This window comes from Dictyostelium discoideum (genome assembly GCF_000004695.1).
Source record: "Dictyostelium discoideum AX4 chromosome 6 chromosome, whole genome shotgun sequence".
Taxonomy (NCBI): domain Eukaryota; phylum Evosea; class Eumycetozoa; order Dictyosteliales; family Dictyosteliaceae; genus Dictyostelium; species Dictyostelium discoideum.
The window spans coordinates 109,742-131,625 of record NC_007092.3 but is presented as its reverse complement, the minus strand read 5'-3'; the positions used below and the strand labels follow the sequence as shown (position 1 = coordinate 131,625).

Genomic DNA, 21,884 nt, shown 5'->3' with positions numbered 1-21,884 from the left:
ATATGTTGAATTATATATTTTTTTTTTTTTAAAATTATCTTGAACTAACAGTTCTAATATCGAAATTTGCACCTTTTAAATTTACACCAATTAAATTTGCTTTATGAAGGTTTGCTCCTCTAAAATTACATTTTTCTAAATTTGCACCAGCTAAATCAGCACCACGAAAATTACAATTTTCCAAGTTTGCACTTTTAAAATTACAAACTCTAAGGTTTGCACCACTAAAGTTTGCTTCTTCGAGTGAAGCATTTTTAAAGTTTACATTTTCGAGGGTTGCTCTTTGACCACCTCTATCTTCAAAGTTTGCACCTTTTAATATACAATCCTCTAGATTTGCACCTGTTAAATTTGAACCTCTTAAACTTGCACCTGTTAAATTTGCACCTGATAGATCAGCCTCCTGTAGGAGGGCATTATCTAGATTACATTTTGAAAGATTGGTTTCTTTGAAATTGGTCATTTTGAAATTAATATTTCTTAAATCCAATTTTGATAGATCCACACCCGCTAAATTTAAACCTTGACATCTTAAACTTGAATTTGAACTTGAAGTTAAGAGAATTGAAATCACATCTTTTCTAGTGAATACATCTGTCGATCTTGATTTTCTTTCAACCAATGATGCCAATTTATCCAACATACCAGTGATATTAAAGAATCTTGCCTCTTGGTATACACCTTCGACATTGAGCGATTCATCGATAACTATAGTACCACATCTTAAATAGTTTAATATTGGTGTGAAATAATCGGGTGATCTATCAATCAAATAGGCACCATTGATATCCTTTGCTGAATCCCAACTTTCACTAAACATCTTTGCCAACATACTATCTTTATCTCTAATAATTGTGGATCTAGTAGTTGAGAATATACGACCACCAACATTTAAACTAATCCATTCATTATTATTTATTATTGCTCCACAACTACTTAAACCAGTGATACAACCATTACCACCAAGTAATTGTATCATATTATGATTTACACCACCACCACCAACACCAGTATTTACTATTGATGGTGATGTTAAAAGATTGTTTGGTGATGTTGTTGTATTTGATGATGATGATGATGATGATGTTGTAGTTGTAGTTGTAGTTGTGCTATTAGTAGATGATGAACCTGATGGTACAATATCAATACCACCACTACCGCCACCATTATGAAATGGGAAAATATTTGGTGGTGGGGATGGTCCAATAAGATAAGGATTAGGTATTGTTGGTTGGCCAAAATATCCAATATCCTTTGGTATATGTATAAAATGTTCACCACAACTTGCATATAATATCTCTTTTGCAACTATTGATTCAATTTCATCGATTTCTCCACCATCTTCATTATAGATTCTTGAGGCTGGTATATTTAATTTCTTTGATACAATCTTTAAAAATTCTGACCATTTCTTTGGTAAACTTATAGCTTTACCCCCAACTCTTTTACCATTTTGAAATACTGTTACTCTTTTTCTAATATCTGTCATTGAGGATAACATTTATTTAAAAAACTTTTTTTATTTTTTTATAAGTTTATTTTATTATTTTAATATTCTATTATTATTATTATTCTTCTTTTTCTTCAATTATAATTATTTATTTTTATTTTTATTTTTTTATTTATTTTTGTGTGAGGAAAAAAAAAAAAAAAGGATACAAAAAAAAAAAAAAAGAACTGATTTAAATTAATGAATACTTTTCTTTTATTATTTTATAGTTTTTTTTTTTTTTTTTTTTTTTTTTTTTAGGGAAAAAAAAAAAATTAAAAAAGGTTTTTTTTTTTAAAAAAATTATTTCCCCCCCGAAAAAAAACCGGGTTGGGGTTTTTTTTTTTTTTTTTTTTGGGGGGGGAAAAAATTTTTTTTCAAAAAAAAAAAAAAAAAAAAAAAAAAAAAAAAAAAAAAAAAAATTTTGGAAATATTTTTTTTATAAAAATTTTCTATTAATTAAAAAACAAGAAAAGTTAAATTGGGTCTATAAATAGACGGATATTTTTTTTTTTTTTTTTTTTTTTTTTTTTTTTTTTCTATATTTAATCAGGGTTTAAGTACTATTTATAACTAATTTTATTATATTTTTTTTATCAATTAAAATAGTTTACTTAAAAAATTTCAAAGAAAATGGGACTTTAGTGGGGAAAAATATATATATATATATATATTTAAAAATAAAATCTAATAATAAAAGTGTAAAATAAAAGTACTTTTTTTTTTATATATTTGAATATTTAATTTAATTTTATTTTGTTTTATTTTATTTTTTATATTTATTTAATTAAAACATTGATTTTTGGTTGAAAATGCGAAAAAAAGAAAAAAAAAATTCAAATTTTTTTTTTTTTTTTTTTTTTTTTTTTTTTTTCGTTTTTTTGGTTAAAAATAATTGTAAATAATAAATCATAAATAATTAAATACCCTTTTTTTTTTTTTTTTTTTTTTTTTGTAAATAATATCTATAAATAAATAATAAATAATGGTAAATTTCATATTTTTTAATAGTATAAAAATAATAATAATTAAAATTTTAATATATTACTTAATTATTAATCACTTTTTATGTATGTGTATATATATAGAGTAAATTATCATATATATCACCAGAAGGATTAAGAATTGATGGTAGAAGAGCAAATGAATTAAGAAGAATAAATGTTGAGATGGGTATATTTAAAAGAGCAGATGGATCAGCATATTATGAACAGGGTAATACAAAAATCATAGCAGCAGTTTATGGACCACGTGAAATATCAGTGAGTGGAAAAGGAGTATTTGATAGAGCAGTTGTTAAATGTGAATTTTCAAGCAGTAGTTTTAGCACAACAGAGAGAAAACCTCAACAAAAAACCAAGGGAGATAGAGTCACGACAGAGATTGCAAATTTAGTAAAACAAGCATTTGAAAGCACAATTCACACTCATCTATACCCACGTTCACAGATAAATATCTATTTACAAGTTTTGCAATCGGATGGTGGCTTAAAAGCTGCCGCTATCAATGCCTCTACATTGGCTTTGATAGATGCAGGTATTTCAATGAAAGATTTTATTTGTGCTTGTTCAACTAGTTGTATTGATGGTATTGCAGTTTTGGATTTAAATAATATCGAAGAACGTTCGGGTGGTCCCGATTGTTTACTCTCAATTCAACCTCAAATCGGTGGTGTCATCTCTTTAAATATGGATTCAAAAGTACCTCAAGATCTTTTTGAATCGGTTTTAGAATTGGGTGAAAAAGGTTGTAAAAAAATATTTTCAATTTTATCTGATTATGTTAAAAAGTATTGTTCAAATTTAATTTCAAATCAAATAAAAAATTAAATTTATAAAATTAATCACAATTATTTAAATTGATATTTGTTCGTTTTTTTTTTTTTTTTTCATTTTTTTTTTTTTTTTTTTTTTTTTATTTTTTTTTTTTTTTTTTTTAAAAAGTGATTAAAAAAGCGATTAAATTTTTTTTTTTTTTTTTCAATTTTTTCATTTTTCTTTTTTTTCATTTTGGTTGCCAATCACCACTTGTTTAAGAATCTTTTTTAGTTTTTTTCATTTTGAAAAACAGTTTAATATTTCAAAGGTTTAAATTTAAAGGAATTTAAAAAAATTCAAAATAATATATATAAAAAGAAAATATGGGTAGAAGTTCATTATTTACAAGATCAAAAATGATTAGATATCTTAAAGTTATGGAAAAGTTTGCATATGCAACAATTATATTTGGTTCAGTAGGTTTTTACTTTGCAACAAAAGATGAAGAACAGATTGAAAAAGAAAACTTTTTAGCTAAATATACAAATAAACCAAATGAAACACAACAAATTACTCAAGAAAGTACAACTCAATCCCAAAAATCCCAAAATTAATAAAAATATATATATATCAATAAAACTGTAAATAGTAAAAAAAAAAAAAATGAAATAAAATTAAAATTAAAATTAAAATCAAAATCAAAATAAAATAAAATAAAACAATATTATTGTTTTTATGATTTTTTTTAAAAAAAAAAATAAAATAAAATAATAAAATTATTAAAATAAAATAAAATTAAAAAATATCTTCTTTTTTTTTAATCCCCCAGGGAATAAAAGATTTTTTTTTTTTTCCAAAAAAAAAAAAAAAAAATAAAAATAAAAAAATAAAAATAAAAATAAAAAAAAACAATTCGAATTAATCACACACTCGATAATTATAAATAAGAAAAAAAAAAAAATGAAAATAATATTAATTGTAATTTTAATTATTTTTATAAATAGTTATTTTGTTTCAAGTCAATTTGTTGAAACTTTAAATATTTATAGATGTAGTAATAATTCAACCAATCAATGGAGTAATGCAACATCTGTTACCGATTTTACATTAACAAGTAATTATGGACTTGCAATTCAACAAACATTTGCATCGATTTGTTATGATGATCAATATATAAATATTAAAGCCTATTGTGTTGATAATAATATTATTTCACCATACGATTCATGTAATCAAGATTTATTTAATGCTGATGTATTTGAAACTTTTCTTTCTTATGGACCAGCTGATCAAGTTGCAGTGAATTATTTAGAAGTTGAGTTATCTCCATACGGTGTTCTATTTGTATCACTTGTTAATAATCCAAATGATCAATGTGATGGTATTCAAGATACTTTGGTAGATTGTGGTCAATCAGGAATTATTTATGGTGCATCAACAATCAACGATGGTTGGGAAGGTACTTTACGTATTCCATTCCAATTAATTCAAAAAGCAAGTCAATATTCTGAAACTGAAGGATATATTTACAAGTTTAACATGTTCCGTATTGATGTACCATTATATAATTATAAAGAATATTCATGTTATCATGCTGATAATACTAATCCACCATGTTTCCATGTACCAAGTTATTTTGGTAATATCGCTTTAAATTAATTAATTAATTTTTAAAAAAAAAGATAAAAGAAATATAAACAATAATTTAAATAAAATTTATTTAAATAATATTTATTTTAATTATTATTATTATTATTATTATTATTTATTTTTCAATTTTTTTTTTTTTTTCTAAATAATTATTCATTGATTTTGTTAATTTAAAAAGAATTAATTTTTTAATATCTGAATTATCTAAATTATATGTGTCAATAATAAATTTAAAAATTTCAAAATCTTGAGAGTTAACAGAATTAGCTATTAATGAATTAATTTGAGTTTCTGATAGGGTTAATGGAGGTGATTCTTTTTCTAATTTATCATGAATCATTGATAGGAGGATTTTAGTTAGTTTTAATAGTCTTGATGTAATTGCATTTTCAATACAAGTAAATAGAAATATTATTGTTTCATTAGTTTTCAAATTATTTCGATCAATATAATCATTTATTAAGAAAAGGCTCATATTTAAATGACCAATTGATATTGATGACCAAACAGCTTGTTTTGAAGGTAAATGTCTATATTGAGTTGATAGTTTATAAAGATTAACATTATTTGAACTAATCATAGATTCATAATGAATGTATGGAATTTTTTCAGGATTCTTTGAAAAAAGGTATCTGATGACATCATCATTTTCGGCTGTATTCCAATATTTTTCAATTAAAAAGCATTCTGTTTTAAGTGTTGAGTCGATATCTTTATAAATGGTCCAGTAAATAGATAATATATACTCTAGCATATCCAATTTTGAATTATTTGAAATTGTAGGAACCAAAATTGAAATATTTGTTAAAAGATATTGTTTACCAAGAGCATTCTCTTCACCACCTAATAAATATTTACATATTTTCAAACCATCTTTATGATTAACAATTTTATTTATTAATAATGCATCGAATTGAATTTTTAATGGTTGTAGTTTTATTATATTTTCATTTACAAATTTAATAATTTCAAAAAGGTCATGATTATCAGCACGACAATTAACATTCAAAACCTCTGTAGTTTCACTTGAATATTGAATATTATTAAATTTTAAATTATAATAATATAAATATTTGATAAATGATATACTGGTTGAAATTTTAATTGCATCAAAAAGTAATTCAGGATACACTTGAATCAATCTAGAGTTATATTCAGATGAGTATAGATATTGAAGGGGTTTAATGCTAGAGTTTTTAATAATTGAAGATATATATGATTTTTCCAGTTGATGGTTTTCAAGTAAAAATGATAGAATATCTTCTGCCTCTTTTGAAAAATTACAAAAAAAATCAATAGTATTATTTCCACTATTAAAAATATATTCTAAACATTCACTATATAGGTTATAATGAAGAGATAATCTATTGGTATCAAATAAAGCTATTAAAAATTTTAAAGATTGTAAATCTTCTAAATCGATTGCCATTTGTAAATAACTTTTCAAAGCATTTAATAGAGATAATTGTTGAGAAACATTTTTACCACCAGTAATTATAATTGTTTGTTTAAAATTTGATATTATTGATTCTTTAAAATAATTTATAAAAAATTGAAATAATTTCTTTTTATCTAAAGATAATTCTTTTATTTTCATCAATTGAATTGGTTGTTTATTTTCATCTAATAATTCAGATTCTAATGTATTTGAATAATTTTGTTTATTGTAAAGTTTTTCAAATTCTTTAAAAGTTGGTTCAATAAAAAATTGTTTAGTATTTGTTATTTTAGTATCTATATAAATATAATCTTTTTCTTCTTCTTCTTCTTCTGATGATGATAATAATGATTGTTCAGGTATTATTTGGATTCTAATATATTCTAATATTAATAAATGATCCATTGAAATTGAATTTAAACGATTCTGTTTTAATTTATATAAAATATTATAAAATAATTTACTAAATAATTCTGAAAAATAATATCCAATTGGTACTAAATATTCCAAGAATATTCTATAATCTCCAAAATTAATAATTATATTAAAAACAGAATCACCTAAATACATTGTATTATTAACACCATTTTCATCCATAAAACTTTTATAAATTTTCAATGCATACTCTATAAATTCTTTAGAGTATTCAATTTGTGATGATATGGTTGGTAAGAAATTTTTAAGATATTTTAATTTCATTTCTTTACTTTCATTACATCCTTCCTTTTCTTTAGTTTCTATAATATTAAAAAGGAATTTAAAAGTATCCAAATTTCTTACAATTGAAAGATTTAAATTTATTTTAAAATGTTCACTTTGATCAATTATTAAGAATTTGATTATATCAAGTCTGTTTATAAGTAAAAAATGAAATAGAGTGGTATCTCTATCGTCAATAAAATAATAACCAATCTTTGAATAGATATCTTTAAATAATTCCAATGGGAATGAATCTGAAAAATTCATACAAAATTTCTCTACCATTTTATTGGGAAATTTAAGATTTGAATTATTGTCATTTAATTTCCATTTTAATAAATAAAAATATTTGTTTTGAATCATCCAATCAACTGAAATTATATTTTCATATTTTCTAACTTTAAGTAAATTAATTTCTTTAATTGATTCTTGGATATTATTATTATTATTATTATTATTATTATTATTATTATTATTATTATTATTATTATTATCATTATAGTATTTATAATATTTATTAGTTGTATTTAAATGATTTAAAATTTTTTTAAAAAGATATGTATTTCTAATTATTTTAAAAAATAAAATTTCACTTGATGCAAAATCCATTTTCTTATTCTTTACAAAATAATTTAAATTAATTTATTTGTGAATTTTTTTAAAAAAAAAAAAAACAATAAAAATAAATAAATAATAATAATACAATAAAATTAATAATTTTTAAAGAAAAAAAAATAAAAAAATTAAAAATAGACGACAAAAAAAAAAAAAAAAACTGATCATTTTTATTTTTTTTTTTTTTTTTTTTGATATTTCATTGTTTTTCAAGAAATTATTACGAAATCAGTTTTTTTTTTTATTATTACATTTTTTTTGTCATTTCACAGATTGTAGGAAGATTAGATTTTTTTTTTTTTTTTTTTTTTTTTTTTTTATGATGGATAATAATGATGGAAATGAAAAATATAAAGATTCAACTGACATGAAGAAAAAGGATTTTAGAGCACCAGCATCTTTGAGTGTTTTATCCTATGTAAATTCAAGAAAATCAGAGATCAATCAATTCCTCAAAGCTATTACCACCAAAAAGAGTAATACAAGAGCATTTCAAAGTTTACCTCGTTATCTTAGAAGAAGAACAATGAGTCATAATGTTTACAGATTACCAGTCCATTTAAGAAAAAGAGCACAAAATGAAGTAAGTATATAATTTATATTTATTACAACCGCTGATATATACATATATTGTTTTATTAATAATTATTTAATTTTTTAGATTGAAAAATCAGCACAAACTAATAAATCGGAAGGTGGTAAATTATTAAGAGAGAAAACAGTTGTTAGAAAAGCAAAGAGAAGACCAGCTTATTTATTAAGAGATTATGAAAGAAGACAAAAAACATTTAAATGGTTAGAGACACATATTTGGCATGCAAAAAGGATGAAGATGTTAAGTATTTGGGGACATAAGATTGCTAAATCAATCAATGGTAAAGGTGTTAGATCAACTTTTAGAGCATCTTCACATTTTTGTACATTATATGATTGTTCATACTATCAGTGCATTGAAATCACAGGTTTAGAATCAAATATCATAAATTTCTTTTCAACCATAACAGATCCAAATTCAACTCCAATTTCAAATAAATCTTATTTAACAGGTTCAAGAGAAGGTACAATTGATATTTATTATATTGACAGGTTTCCATTTCATTTTATTTGTCCTGCTAAATATTTATGGAAACAACAAGATAATAATAATAACAACAACAATAATGACAATCAAAGAAAAATTTGGGTTTGGATTCATCCAGCAGCATTAAATGAAATTACTTTTATTTTTGAAAAAAGTGCAAGTCAATTTAATTGTAAGTTTAAAATATTATTATTATTGTATTATTAAAATAAATTAATAAATAAATTTATTAATTATTAATTAATTAATTATTAGTGAATATTAATAACTTGGAGCAACAATTACAAAGATTTGAATTAACAGGTTCAAAATCACACTCAATATTAAATTCAATTTTATATTTAAATCAACAACAACAACAAAATAATGAAAATAAAGATCAATTGGAATCAAATCAAGTTTGGAGTTTATTAAATACATTAAGAACACCTGCAACATTACCAAAAGGTACTGTTATTTCATTAAGAGTTCATGATCCAAGATTAGTTTGTAGAATACCAGAAGAGGTTGCACTTCAAGTTAGATCAATTGCAAAACCAAATATTAAAGATTCTACTACCACCACCACTAAAATTAATCATTCAATAAATCAAATCATAGTTAATTGGAATAAAATTTGTAAACAAGTAGCAGTATCAGAGCTTTGGGATGAAGAAAAGAGATCATATATGTCAAAGAATATTGAAGAAAATCATAAAGTAAATGAAAGAAGAAAAAGAATTAAAGATTTAAATGATCAAAAAAATTCATTTATTAAAGATGATAATAGCACTACCAAAAATCAATTACCACCATCGACACCAACAATTATGTTAATTCAAAGGGATGGTGGATTAACAAGAGGATATGGATCAGGTTGGGATATAATTGTACCAGGTGGTTGGGGTTTAGCATTTTGGATACCTTTAATTTATGCTGGTGCATGGTCAATTGGTTTAGAGGATAGAGATAGAATGCTTTTGGAACAAGGTTTACCAAGTTTTCCAAGAGATTATCCAGATTCAAAATCATGTGATTCCTATTATGATATGACAACCACAGTTTTAGAACAAAAATTTAAAAAAACACCACCTTCAAAAAGAATAAATTATTTAAAAAATTCAGTTTTCTTTCCATTTAGACCTTGTTGGAATTGGATTTTAAGATATAATAAAAATGAAATTTTGGATTTTAATCAACCATCATCAAAACAACCACAACAAAATGATACAACAATAACAACCTCTAAAAAATCAAATCAAGAAGAACATAAATCTAAAAAATTAAAAAATATAATTGGTACTGATGGCGAATTAATTTTATCACCACAACCATACTTTGTATATAGAGGTAAATTAGCCCTATCACTTTTAGAACCTTCAAATTATCCAATTATGAAAAGTAATGTATTATTTTTTTTATTAAAAAAAAAAAAAAAAAAAAAAAAAAAAAAAAAAAAAAAAAAAAAAAAAAAAAAAAAAATAATAATAATAATAATATTAATAATAATTTATAAAAATTAGATAATATAAATATTCCATTTAATCAAGAAACTATTAATGAAGCGAATGATAGAGGATTGGTTAGAGTTAGTATTAAAATGTTTAATCGTGGTAAACCATTACCAAATTCAATAATTTATGAACCTTTGGAATCAGATATTCAATTATTATCATATAAATACTATAAAAGAGATTATAAACCAATTGAACTGATAACACCAAAATTAACAAAAAATAATATGCCAAATACAATTGATCAACTTTATAAGTATTATGATGAAATGACTAGAAAACCAATTGGATACGTTACCAATGGTGAACAATCATTAGTTAGAGGTTTTGGTAGTGGAGTTGGTTTTTGTTCTGCTGTTGATTTCATTCGTCTTCATAATTTATCAACTGAAAAGAATTATTCACCAAAAGGATTTGCTTTTATTCAAAATCCAAAATCCAAAACTTTATATCCAATCATTTTAACTATTCAACCTTAAAATAATAAATAAATAAATAATTACAAAAAAAAAAAAAAAAAAGTCTGTTTTCTTTTTCTTTTTCTTTATTTTTATCTTTTTTTTTATTTATTTTTATCTTTTTTTCCTTTTTTTTTTTTTAAATCTTAAATTTTTATTATCATCTTTAATTTTATTTTATTTTATCTTTTTCTGTTTTTTTTTTTTTTTTATATATTTTTTTATTAAATTATGGAATTGGAATTTTAAATTTATTTGAAACGATTCTATTGAAATGGAAACCAAATGGTGAAACACGTCTTACAATTTTCTATTTTTCCCCATAAAAAAAAGTTAGTAATTCTATAAAAAAAAAATCATATTAAACAAAATATTTGAAACAGCTATAATAGTATATTAAACTTACAGCTTGTTTTTTACAATCATTAACTAATGCAAGTTGAGGTGCACATTTTGATATATCAAAACCACTTTTAGAAAGACATGAACCAAGTTTACTGAAAAGTTCTATACAATCAAATTTAGGGTTTCTGATAACTGGTGCCTTGTTTCTATAACGTGGTGAAAGTTTATATGGATTATCGTCTCTATCTTGACCCATTGTTGTAGATCTTTAATTATTTGTGTTTGATTGAAATAAAAAAAAAAAATTGAGAAATGAAAAAAAAAAATAAAAAAAAAAAAAAATTAAAAAATTAAAAAATTAAAAAAAACGAATTGATTACAGTGAAAAAAAAAAAAAATGTAAAAAAAAAAAAAAAAAAAAAAAAAAAAAAAAGCAAATTAATTTTAAACAATGTGGTGTTTTTAAAAAAAAATTTAGATATATTATAATTATTAAAATAAGATATTAGTTGTAATTGGTAAAAAAAAAAAAAAAAAAAAAATTTATAATAATTATTTTTTTTTCAAAACAAATTTTAGGGTTTTTATTTTAAATTTTTAATTTTTTATTTTTTTTTTTCCTTTTCTTCAAAAAAAAAAAAAAAAAAATTTGTTTTAAAATAAAATATATGCCAAAAATTTTAATTTCTTTAATTTCCTTTTAATTTCCAATTTCAAAGGGTAAGAAATTTCCACCTTTTCTTTTTTTTATTTTTTTATTTTTTTATTTTTCCCTTTATTAACTTTATATAAAATAATAACAATAATAATAATAATTTTAATAATAATAGTTTTAGGATTAAATACGAATCCAAATGTTCCAGTGGCAAGTTCAGTTACAATCAAGGATACAACAAATCTTGATGTAATTGGACATTCATTTGGTTCGAATTTTTCAAATTTAATTTTTACTTTGGATGGTCAAGAATGTATTAAACATTCACTTTCAGATTCTCGTTTCAGTTGTAGCATAAGTAATAGTTTTAAAACTTTTAATAATGGTAACATTTTAAGTGTTCCTGCATCTTTCACTACATCAATATTCCAAAATGATTTTATTGTGTTTTTCTTACCTGGTCTAGCTGTATCTTATCAAAATCGAATTCCTTATTCTTGCGAAAATGGTTTTTCTGACGAGTATGTAAAAATAATATATATATATAATATATATATATATATAAATATTTAAAACAATTATACTAATATATGTTTTTTTTATATTATTATTATTATTATTATTATTTTTTTTAAAAAAATTAAATTAGAAATACAGGAATATGTCATTGTAATTATGGATATGTTGGTAATAACTGTGATTATATTCAAATTTATGTCACAGAAGTTTATTTTATTACTTTAAAAGAATATGATAATTCACAATTATATTTATTAGTTGGTAATTTTAATTCAAACAAACCTATCGATACACTATCAATAGGAGGAATTGAATGTGAACCAATTGAAGGTAGATTAACAAATGATCAAATTTATTGTAAATCAAATGTAGTTCTTAAAGGTTTAAAATCTATTAGTATTACTCAAAGTTTTTTTAATTGGAGTGGTTTAATATTAATACAATCAAAATAATAATAATAATAATTAATAATAATAATAATAATAGATAATAATTTATTATTGATATTATGTAAAAAATAAATAAACTTGTAAATATATATTTTAATTTTAAAAAAACAGATAGATTTTATTTATTTTTTATTTTTTTTTATTTAATAGTTTTTTGTTTTTTGGTTGGAGAAGCTGGACGTTGTTGTTGTTGTTTTAAATCTATAATATCAAAGTTGAGATGATGATCTTTTTCATTGACAACAACACCTTGATTTTCTTTTAATTTACCACCAAGGATGAGTTTACTAAGTTCAGTGACAATATTCTTTTCAATGTAACGTTTCAATGGTCTACCACCAAAGATTGGATCATATGCAGCATTGATAATTGAATCTAAAGCATCGTTTGAAATCTTTAAAGACATATTTTGATCTTCTAATCTCTTTTCGACGGATCTTAATTGAAGAGTAATAATACTATGAAGGTTTTCTTTACTCAATGGAGTAAAGACAATTATATCATCGAGACGATTTAAAAACTCTGGACGGAAATGTTTTCTAACTTCATCAATGACTTTATCTTTACAAGCTTGTGATAAAGAGTTGTTACCACCTTCTTTGTTTGCTTGTTCACCAAGGATGTATTGACTACCTAAATTTGAGGTCATAATGATAACAACATTTGAGAAATCTACGGTTCTACCTTGACCATCGGTAAGACGACCTTCATCCAATACTTGTAAGAGAACATTCCAAACTTGTTGATGAGCTTTTTCAACTTCATCAAACAATACTACACTGTATGGTCTTCTTCTGACGGCTTCAGTTAATTGACCACCTTGATCATAACCTACATAACCTGGTGGAGCACCAATTAAACGAGAAACCGAATGTTGTTCCATATATTCACTCATATCAATTCTAACCATATGAGATTCATCATCAAACAATTCCAATGCCAATGCTTTTGCCAATTCAGTTTTACCAACACCAGTTGGACCCAAGAATAAGAAAGATCCCAATGGTTGATTCTCTCTTGCCAAACCACTCTTACTACGTAATACAGCATCGGCAACTGCATCTACAGCTTCATCTTGACCAACGACTCTATTATGAAGATGATCAGCCAATGATAAGAGACGTTGTTTCTCTGTTTGACTTAATTTACTTACTGGAATACCAGTCCAACGTGAGACAACATCAGCAATTTGTTCCGGTGTTACAACTTCACTAACCATTGCATCCTTTTTATTTTCCTTTCTTTCTTTATCACAAACTTCAATTTGTTTCTCTAAATCTGGAATTACAAAGTAACGATAATCAGCGGCAGCAGAGGTATCATATCTTCTTTCAGCATCTGAAAGTTTAACTTTAATATCTTCGAGCTTCTTTCTAAGTTCTCGAATTTTATCGACTCTTGATCTTTCTTTTTGATATTTTGCTTCGAGTGGTTGAAGTTCATCCTTGATTTGATTGAGTTCCTCTTGAACAGCTTTTAATCTTTGTTTTGAAGCATCATCTTCTTCTTTTTCAAGTGCAGCCGATTCAACCTCCAATTGAAGTCTACGACGTTCAAGATTATCAATTGCCTCTGGTTGAGAATTTAATTGAACTCTAGTATTGGCACAAGCTTCATCAACCAAATCGATTGCTTTATCAGGAAGGAAACGATTGGTAATGTAACGATGAGACAATTGAGCAGCAACCACTAAAGCGTTATCGGTAATTCTAACACCATGATGAGTTTCATAACGCTCTTTAAGACCACGAAGAATTGAAATGGTATCATTTACTGTTGGTTCATTTACAAACACTTGTTGGAAACGACGTTCAAATGCTGGATCCTTTTCGACGTATTGACGATATTCATCCAATGTTGTAGCACCAATACAACGAAGTTCACCTCTTGCCAACATTGGTTTCAATAAGTTTGCAGCATCCATTGCACCATCGGTTTTACCAGCACCCAATACCAAATGGATTTCATCAATGAATAAAATGATACCACCATTTGAATCTTTAACTTCTTTAAGTACAGCTTTTAAACGTTCTTCAAAATCACCACGATACTTTGCACCGGCAATTAATGCACCCATATCCAATGCTATAACACGTGCATTCAAATTATCAGGAATATCACCACGTACAATACGTTGTGCTAAACCTTCAACAACTGCAGTTTTACCAACACCAGGTTCACCAATCAAAACTGGATTGTTTTTGGTTCTTCTGGAAAGTACTCTAATAACACGACGAATCTCTTCATCTCTACCAATTACAGGATCTAATTTACCCTCTTGTGCTTGTGAAACCAAATCATAACCATATTTTGATAATGCTTCATAGGTAGATTCTGCAGTTTTACTTGTAATCTTTTTATTTCCTCTAATCTCTTTAACTGCTTGTATAACTTGTTCTTTGGTTGCACCAGCATCTCCCAATACTGATAATATATCTCTATCATCCAATAATCCCAATATTAAATGGTCAACTGCTAAATGAGAATCACCATTATTCTTTTGATGACGTGCTGCTGATCTTAAAACTTGTAAAAATAATGAATTTGGAGAAATTTCACTAAATTAAAAATTATAAAAAAAAATAATAAGGTTAATATAAGAATAATATGAAAAAAAAAAAAAAATTAATTGAAAAAATAAGTACTTACGGTGGTACTGGATTTTGAACAGGTTGTTTGGCTAATAATCTTTTAAAACCAGCATCAATTTTTGGTACATCTCCACCAGCTTTTTCAAATATAGATTTTGCTAAATTATCTTCATCATTTAATAATGTAACAGCCAAATGTATTGGTGCTAATTGTACATTTGATTTTTCTCTTGCCAATTCTTGAGTTCTTAACAAAATTGTATTTGTTTTATCAGTAAATTCTTCTGGATTAAATGACATTTTTATTTTATTTTATTTTAAAAATATATATATATATATGTATGTTGAAAAATTATATGATTTATTTACAGAAAATAATATGTTTACAAAAAATAAAAAATTTTTATTTCTTTTATATATGCAAATTTTAATTATTATTTATTAATGAAAAAAAAAAAAAAAAAAAAAAAATTGTAAATTCATTTAAATAGTTTTTTAAGTTTGCATATTTTCATAAAAAATAAAAATAAAAAAAAATATCCCCACAGTCCTATAAAGGAAATTTCAGAAAATTTTTTAAAAAAATTCATTTATTTTTTTTTTATTTTTTTTTTATTTTTTTTTTATTTTTATTTTATTTTTTATTTATTTTTGAATAAGATTTAAAAAAATTAAAAAATAAAAAATAAAAATTAAAAAAAAATGAATTTTTAAAAACAATACTAATTAAAGTAATAATCAATTTAAAATAAAATAGTTTTAAAATAAATTTAATTAAGACACTAAAAAAAAAAAAAAAAAAAAAAATTATAATAAAAATCTAAATGATAATTATCATTTAAATTTTTATATGCCCTCTATTTTTTTTTTTTTTTTTTTTTTACTTTTTTCTTTTTGTTTTTGTTTTTGTTTTTGTTTAACAAAACAAATTAGAAAAAAAAAAAAAAAAAAAAAGTGATTTGAAATGTTTGTGAATTATCAAAATTAAAAAAGCATGTTGATTTTTTTTTTTTTTTTAATTTTTTTTTTTTTTTTTTTTTTTAGAGTTTTAAGCGAAATCAAATGGTCATCAATAATCAAAATAATAATAACCAAAATAATAATCAAAATAATAACAATAAAAATGATAATTTAAATAATTCGACAACAACGACAACGACAACGGCAACAACAACAAAATCATCAACATTATTTCATAGTAATGACTTTTTTTCAGGATTAATAGCAGGTATAGTATCAAGAACATTAACAGCACCATTAGAAAGAATAAAGATATTGAATCAAGTTGAAGTGATATTAAAGGATGGAACTAAATATAATAGGATAATACCAGCATTCAAAGTGATAATTAAAGAGGAAGGTATAGCTGGATTATTTAGAGGTAACTTTGTAAACATTATAAAGGCAGGACCACAATCAGCTATTAGATTCTATTCATATGGTGCATTTAAAAGGATGGCATCAGAACCTGATGGTTCAATAAGTGTTATCAATAGGATGTGGGCTGGTGCTTCATCTGGTGTAGTTTCAGTTGCATTAACTCATCCATTGGATGTCATTAAAACTCATATCACTGTTATGTATGTTAAATATACATACATACAAACAAGCACTACACCCTCTCTATCTCTCTTTTTTTTTTTCATTGTTTATTCTAAAATATGTGGGAAAGACTAACATACCTCTCATCACACAAACAAACAAACAAACAAACAAACAAACAAACAAACAAACAAACAAACAAACAAACAAACAAACAAACAAACAAACAAACAAACAAACAAACAAACAAATAAACAGTGCACCCACTGCAGCGACAATTAAGAATGTTACAAAAGGAATTTATAGAGATTTAGGTATCATTGGTTTCTTTAGAGGTTTAAGTGCAGGAATTTTAAATATAGCACCATTTGCAGCTTTAAACTTTACATTTTATGAAACTATAAAAGAAAAAACTCAACAATACATTTTAAAATCACCTCCATTATATGCTCCTTCAATTTATGGTGCAATATCTGGTGGCTTAACTATGACAAGTAGGTATTATTTTATTAACTTTTTCTTTTTAAAAAAGTTGCTTATACTAATTTATTTTAAAAAAAAAAAAAAAAAAAAAAAGTTTTATATCCATTAGATGTTGTAAAAAGAAGAATAATGTTACAACATTTTGATAGAAATCAATTACCAATATATAAAAATTTTATAGACGCAATAATTAAAATTACAAAAACTGAAGGAATTTCAGCATTATATAAAGGTATTAGACCAGCATATTTAAAAGTAATTCCAACAGTTAGCATAAACTTTTTAATATATGAAGGTGCAATAACTTTATTTGAAAAAAAATAATAATAATAAAAGAGATTGCGATCCTATATAAACAAAAATATAAATATTATAATTTAAAACAAACTAATAATTATAGTGTTTTTTTTTTTTTTTTTTTTTTTAAAAAAAATTATTTATTTTATTTATTTTATTTTATTGATCATTTTCATTATTATCATCATTATCATAATCAGTTGTCGATAAAACAGTTAAAATTTGTTTAATATATTGTGGGTGTAATAAATCTTTTGATTGTAATTTCATTTTTAAAGATAATTTATAAACGTTCATAATTGATTTTTGATGAATTAAGAGGAAACCTTTCTCCAAGAGAGAGATTGAATTTTTTACACGAGCAATACGATCTCTTGATTCCTTTGAGACTTGTTTAATTTCATCGGGTATTATCAAAGGGATACTTGGATCGAAAGTTGGTTCTTTTTCATGTTTTTGAATGAACTGTTGTTGATTTTTTTGTTGCTCAGAATCTGCAATCCAAATATAGCCATTGACACCTAAAATTACATCTACACCACATTCTAAATTATAGAAATGTTGTTTGGAACGTTTAATCAATGATGGGATGACCTTTGTGAAATGGCCATTTTGCAATTTACCATACTTTTGATTACGAGTGTGAATTGCCACCGAACCATCGCCCATCACCATTTGAACCTCTGCATAAACTAAATCATTCTCAACAAAGAAGGATCTCATTTGTAGCTCGTCGGCTGATGTACGACGTCTTTGAATGCCGCCTGGCAAATTGATGGCTGACAACATTAGAATGTAATCCAAACGTGAGTTTACGTCGACTTTCCAACGCTTTGATGTGATCTCTGTGATTCTACCTACGATGATGTCGCCCACTTCGCCGTGGTAACGCGATTTCAATGCTTTTACAGACACCAATCTGTCGACTTTATCTAATGTACCACAAACTGATGCTACTAAACTACCACTGCCATCGTTAAATGTGCCATGTCCTTTTAAATATTCACCTTCTCTTGATATTGTTTGACCTGTAATTACTAATTTTTTACTTTGAAATAATTCATTATCCATTTCATCATCATCATCACCATCTACTCCATCTTCTTGTTTTATTTCATCAACATTTAACATATCTTTATCATTTTGTTCACTCTTTAAATTACTCTCTTTTTTTATTTTATTATCATTTTTAGTTGTCTGTGATATTGTATGTTTTAATGGTAACCTTTTTTGCGGTGAAAATATTTCTATACTTATATTATTTAAATTATTATTATTATTATTATTATTATTATTTTCCATATTTTGACTTTTTCTTTATTTTGACTTTTCTATTTTTTTTTTTTTTTTTTTTTTTTTGACGAAAAACGAAAATAAAAAAAAATTTTAAATGAAAAAAAAAATAAAAAAATTTTTTATAAAAAAAAATATTTTATTTTTTAAAAAAAAAAAAATCATTATCGACAATTTTCAGAAATCGAATAAGGGTATATCACTTCATCCCTTTTTTTTTTTTTTTTTTTTTTTTTTTTTGTTAAAAAATAAAATAAAAATAAAATGGATCTTTATAAAACTAAAGATAATAAAAATAATAATATAGAACAATTAAATAAATTATTAGATAGAATAATTGAAAATAATAAAAATAAAAATAAAAATAATAAAAATAATAATAATGAAAATTTAAATGATGAATATGTTGATTCAATTTTAAAGTACTGGAGTAGTAAAACTATTCAATCTAATGAAAGCATTGATTTAATAATTAAATTTTTAAAACATTATAATAATCCAAGAATAATAATTAAATATATTTGGGACTATGTTGGAATTAATCCAACCACACAAGAATTTTCAATGGTTGTATCAGAATTAAAGAAATTACTTATGAATGATCTAAAACTTATTCATCATGTAGCATTATCATTTAAATCAATTTTCATTCCTAAAGAAGAATCTAATTTTGTTAATCAATTAGTTCATGAATCATTATCAACTCCAAATACAACAAGTACAACAACAAGTACAACAACAAATGAAGATAATAGTTATAATGACTTGGATCTTTATAAATTATTTATAAAGACATCAAAAGAAAGTACTAATCAAGGTTTAACAACTATAGCATCATTAATTGATAAAATTTTATTATTAAATAATAATAATATTCATCTTCATCGATTAATTGATATTCTAATTGAAAATTCAATTCAATTCAACCCTAAATGTATGTAATAGTATAAAAAATAATAATAATAATAAATTACTAATTTAATTTTCAAATATATATATATATATATATATATATATATATAAAGTATTAAATTATATTTTAATAATAATAAATAAAAAACAAAATATAAAGGGATACCATTTTGAATTTATATTTAAATTAATTGATTATTTAATAGAGAAACAACATCAAATTAATAGTAAATTAGAAGGTATAGATTTTAAGAGTTTTTCAATTGACCTATTGATTAAATTAGTTACAAAAGATTTATTATCATTTGAATCATTATCAAATGGACTTGATAACTCAATATCAATATCAACATTATCTTTTATAATTGTTGAATTCTTTAAAAAGATTAAAAACTTTAATGAATCTATTACCACAACTTTTTCAACCAATTTCACTTCTCATACAAATCAACAACAACAACAACCACAACAACAACCACAGCAACCACAGCAACAACAACAACAACAACAACAACAACAACAACAACAACAACAACAACAACAACAACAACAACAACAACAACAACAACAACAAGATGGTGATGATAATACTACAACTGAAACTAAAGATAAAAAATCACCATCACCAAAAAATCCAATAACTTCAGAAACAATTACAACAATTCAAAAATGGTTAACTTCAATGTCAATTTCTTTATTTAAATCATCACCAAAAACTTTAATTAATATATTATTACAACATTTAGTAAATAAAGATGATTATGAGGAAGAGGATGAGATGTATGATAGTTATACTAATAATAAAGAGATACAATTAGTTTCAAAGGTATCACTTGGAATATTAAGGGATTTAACTATAAATATTTAATAATCCTTTTAGTTTACCAATTACTTATAATGGTAAAAATTGTAGCGACTATGGTAAAAATGGTGAAATATTTATAGGATTTTTAAATATTTTATTAATACAATCAACTTCTTATCATCCATATGAAATTCATGCGATTTCAGATATTTTAAAACCAAAACTAGTATCAAACGCAAAAATAAATAAAGAAACTGAAACAAAATCAGTAATAGATGTGATATTAAAAAGATGTTTTAAATTATTATCATTAATAAAAGACAAAAAAAAAAATGAAAATGAAAATGAAAATGAAAATGAAAATGAAAATGAAAATGAGAGTGAAAATGAAAATGAAAATGAGAGTGAAAATGAAAATGAAAGTGAAAATGAAAATGAAAATGAAAATGAAAATGAAAATGAGAGTGAAAGTGAAAATGAAAATGAAAATAAAAATGAGAGTGAAAATGAAAATGAAAATGAAAATGAAAATGAAAATGAAAATGAAAATGAAAATGAAAATGAAAATGAAAATGAAAATGAAAATGAAAATGAAATAAAAACTCTAGAGGATAAAATAATGAATAAAAGAAAACTAATTCATATCTCAATTGTTTTATCACATTTTTATGATCACATTGATACTTCTTTTATAAAAGAAGTGCTTGATTATGTAGATTTTATGGGTTATACAAATAAAAAAAAACACGATTTAACAATTAATTATTATTTAGTGGATCTCTTAATTTCAAGTTTAGATTTATTTAATAAAGTTAACATTGAATTTATAATTTCATTTTATTTATTACCATTAATTAAATCATTTGAAATATTTAATAATGGTAATGATAATAATGATGATGATGATAATGCTTTGGAAAATAAAAATATAAAAATGTTTAATTCAGATATATTACAAAAACAAGATGTTTGGGAATATTTATCAAGAGTATTAAAATGTTTTTTACTATATATTGGTAGATTAGATAAAAATATTTTAAATGAATTAATACCTAATCATATTTTAAATACATTAAATGATTTAAATGTATTAAAACCATATTTAATTAATATGAAAAATAATAATAATAATAATAATAATATCAATATCAACAATAAAAAAAAAGCAAAAAAAGAATTAATTTTATTAGAAAAAGAAATTCATAATATTTATTGGGAAATTAAACTTTTATCAATAATTTCAAATAATAATACCAATATTGATAATTTATTAGCAAATTTATTTTATATTTATTTATTGGCCAATAAATTGA

The 21,884-nt window shown here is 23.3% G+C and overlaps 12 protein-coding genes across 12 annotated transcripts in view; 7 read left to right on the top strand and 5 right to left on the bottom strand.

Moving 5' to 3' along the window:
* Nucleotides 1-34: 34 nt before the first annotated feature.
* kctd9 (BTB/POZ domain-containing protein) lies at nt 35-1,501 on the bottom strand (the record flags this gene model as incomplete). Its single annotated transcript, XM_630053.1, has 1 exon — nt 35-1,501. One exon carries the CDS (start codon nt 1,499-1,501, stop codon nt 35-37), a length of 1,467 nt encoding a protein of 488 aa, XP_635145.1.
* A 973-nt stretch (nt 1,502-2,474) lies between these two features.
* Nucleotides 2,475-3,318, top strand: DDB_G0291328 (hypothetical protein; the record flags this gene model as incomplete). The annotated part of the gene is made up of 2 exons (XM_630052.1): nt 2,475-2,477; nt 2,578-3,318. 2 exons carry the CDS (start codon nt 2,475-2,477, stop codon nt 3,316-3,318), a joined length of 744 nt encoding a protein of 247 aa, XP_635144.1.
* A 311-nt stretch (nt 3,319-3,629) lies between these two features.
* On the top strand, nt 3,630-3,860 carry DDB_G0291326 (hypothetical protein; the record flags this gene model as incomplete). The annotated part of the gene is made up of 1 exon (XM_630051.1): nt 3,630-3,860. One exon carries the CDS (start codon nt 3,630-3,632, stop codon nt 3,858-3,860), a length of 231 nt encoding a protein of 76 aa, XP_635143.1.
* Nucleotides 3,861-4,206: 346 nt separating this feature from the next.
* Nucleotides 4,207-4,905, top strand: DDB_G0291324 (hypothetical protein; the record flags this gene model as incomplete). The annotated part of the gene is made up of 1 exon (XM_630050.1): nt 4,207-4,905. One exon carries the CDS (start codon nt 4,207-4,209, stop codon nt 4,903-4,905), a length of 699 nt encoding a protein of 232 aa, XP_635142.1.
* Nucleotides 4,906-5,011: 106 nt separating this feature from the next.
* On the bottom strand, nt 5,012-7,642 carry DDB_G0291322 (hypothetical protein; the record flags this gene model as incomplete). Its single annotated transcript, XM_630049.1, has 1 exon — nt 5,012-7,642. One exon carries the CDS (start codon nt 7,640-7,642, stop codon nt 5,012-5,014), a length of 2,631 nt encoding a protein of 876 aa, XP_635141.1.
* A 328-nt stretch (nt 7,643-7,970) lies between these two features.
* Nucleotides 7,971-10,701, top strand: pop1 (RNase P protein subunit; the record flags this gene model as incomplete). The annotated part of the gene is made up of 4 exons (XM_630048.1): nt 7,971-8,231; nt 8,310-8,901; nt 8,985-10,109; nt 10,232-10,701. 4 exons carry the CDS (start codon nt 7,971-7,973, stop codon nt 10,699-10,701), a joined length of 2,448 nt encoding a protein of 815 aa, XP_635140.1.
* Nucleotides 10,702-10,909: 208 nt separating this feature from the next.
* Nucleotides 10,910-11,281, bottom strand: DDB_G0291318 (hypothetical protein; the record flags this gene model as incomplete). The annotated part of the gene is made up of 2 exons (XM_001134502.1): nt 10,910-10,990; nt 11,087-11,281. 2 exons carry the CDS (start codon nt 11,279-11,281, stop codon nt 10,910-10,912), a joined length of 276 nt encoding a protein of 91 aa, XP_001134502.1.
* Nucleotides 11,282-11,476: 195 nt separating this feature from the next.
* On the top strand, nt 11,477-12,651 carry DDB_G0291316 (hypothetical protein; the record flags this gene model as incomplete). The annotated part of the gene is made up of 3 exons (XM_630046.1): nt 11,477-11,483; nt 11,856-12,201; nt 12,330-12,651. The coding sequence occupies 3 exons, from the start codon at nt 11,477-11,479 to the stop codon at nt 12,649-12,651; spliced, it is 675 nt and encodes a 224-aa protein (XP_635138.1).
* A 136-nt stretch (nt 12,652-12,787) lies between these two features.
* DDB_G0291314 (AAA ATPase domain-containing protein) lies at nt 12,788-15,539 on the bottom strand (the record flags this gene model as incomplete). The annotated part of the gene is made up of 2 exons (XM_630045.1): nt 12,788-15,206; nt 15,298-15,539. The coding sequence occupies 2 exons, from the start codon at nt 15,537-15,539 to the stop codon at nt 12,788-12,790; spliced, it is 2,661 nt and encodes an 886-aa protein (XP_635137.1).
* Nucleotides 15,540-16,301: 762 nt separating this feature from the next.
* mcfA (transmembrane protein) lies at nt 16,302-17,588 on the top strand (the record flags this gene model as incomplete). The annotated part of the gene is made up of 3 exons (XM_630044.1): nt 16,302-16,819; nt 17,040-17,275; nt 17,359-17,588. The coding sequence occupies 3 exons, from the start codon at nt 16,302-16,304 to the stop codon at nt 17,586-17,588; spliced, it is 984 nt and encodes a 327-aa protein (XP_635136.1).
* Nucleotides 17,589-17,720: 132 nt separating this feature from the next.
* On the bottom strand, nt 17,721-18,863 carry DDB_G0291310 (hypothetical protein; the record flags this gene model as incomplete). Its single annotated transcript, XM_630043.1, has 1 exon — nt 17,721-18,863. One exon carries the CDS (start codon nt 18,861-18,863, stop codon nt 17,721-17,723), a length of 1,143 nt encoding a protein of 380 aa, XP_635135.1.
* A 255-nt stretch (nt 18,864-19,118) lies between these two features.
* Nucleotides 19,119-21,884, top strand: part of DDB_G0291308 (hypothetical protein) — a gene marked incomplete at both ends in the record, with an annotated part of 5,498 nt that continues 2,732 nt past the window's right edge. Inside the window, 3 exons of the mRNA XM_630042.1 lie at nt 19,119-19,788; nt 19,880-20,546; nt 20,647-21,884. The exon at nt 20,647-21,884 is cut by the window's right edge and continues 1,478 nt beyond it. Coding sequence (XP_635134.1) covers nt 19,119-19,788; nt 19,880-20,546; nt 20,647-21,884 — 2,575 coding nt within the window. The remainder of the gene's footprint in view (nt 19,789-19,879; nt 20,547-20,646) is intronic.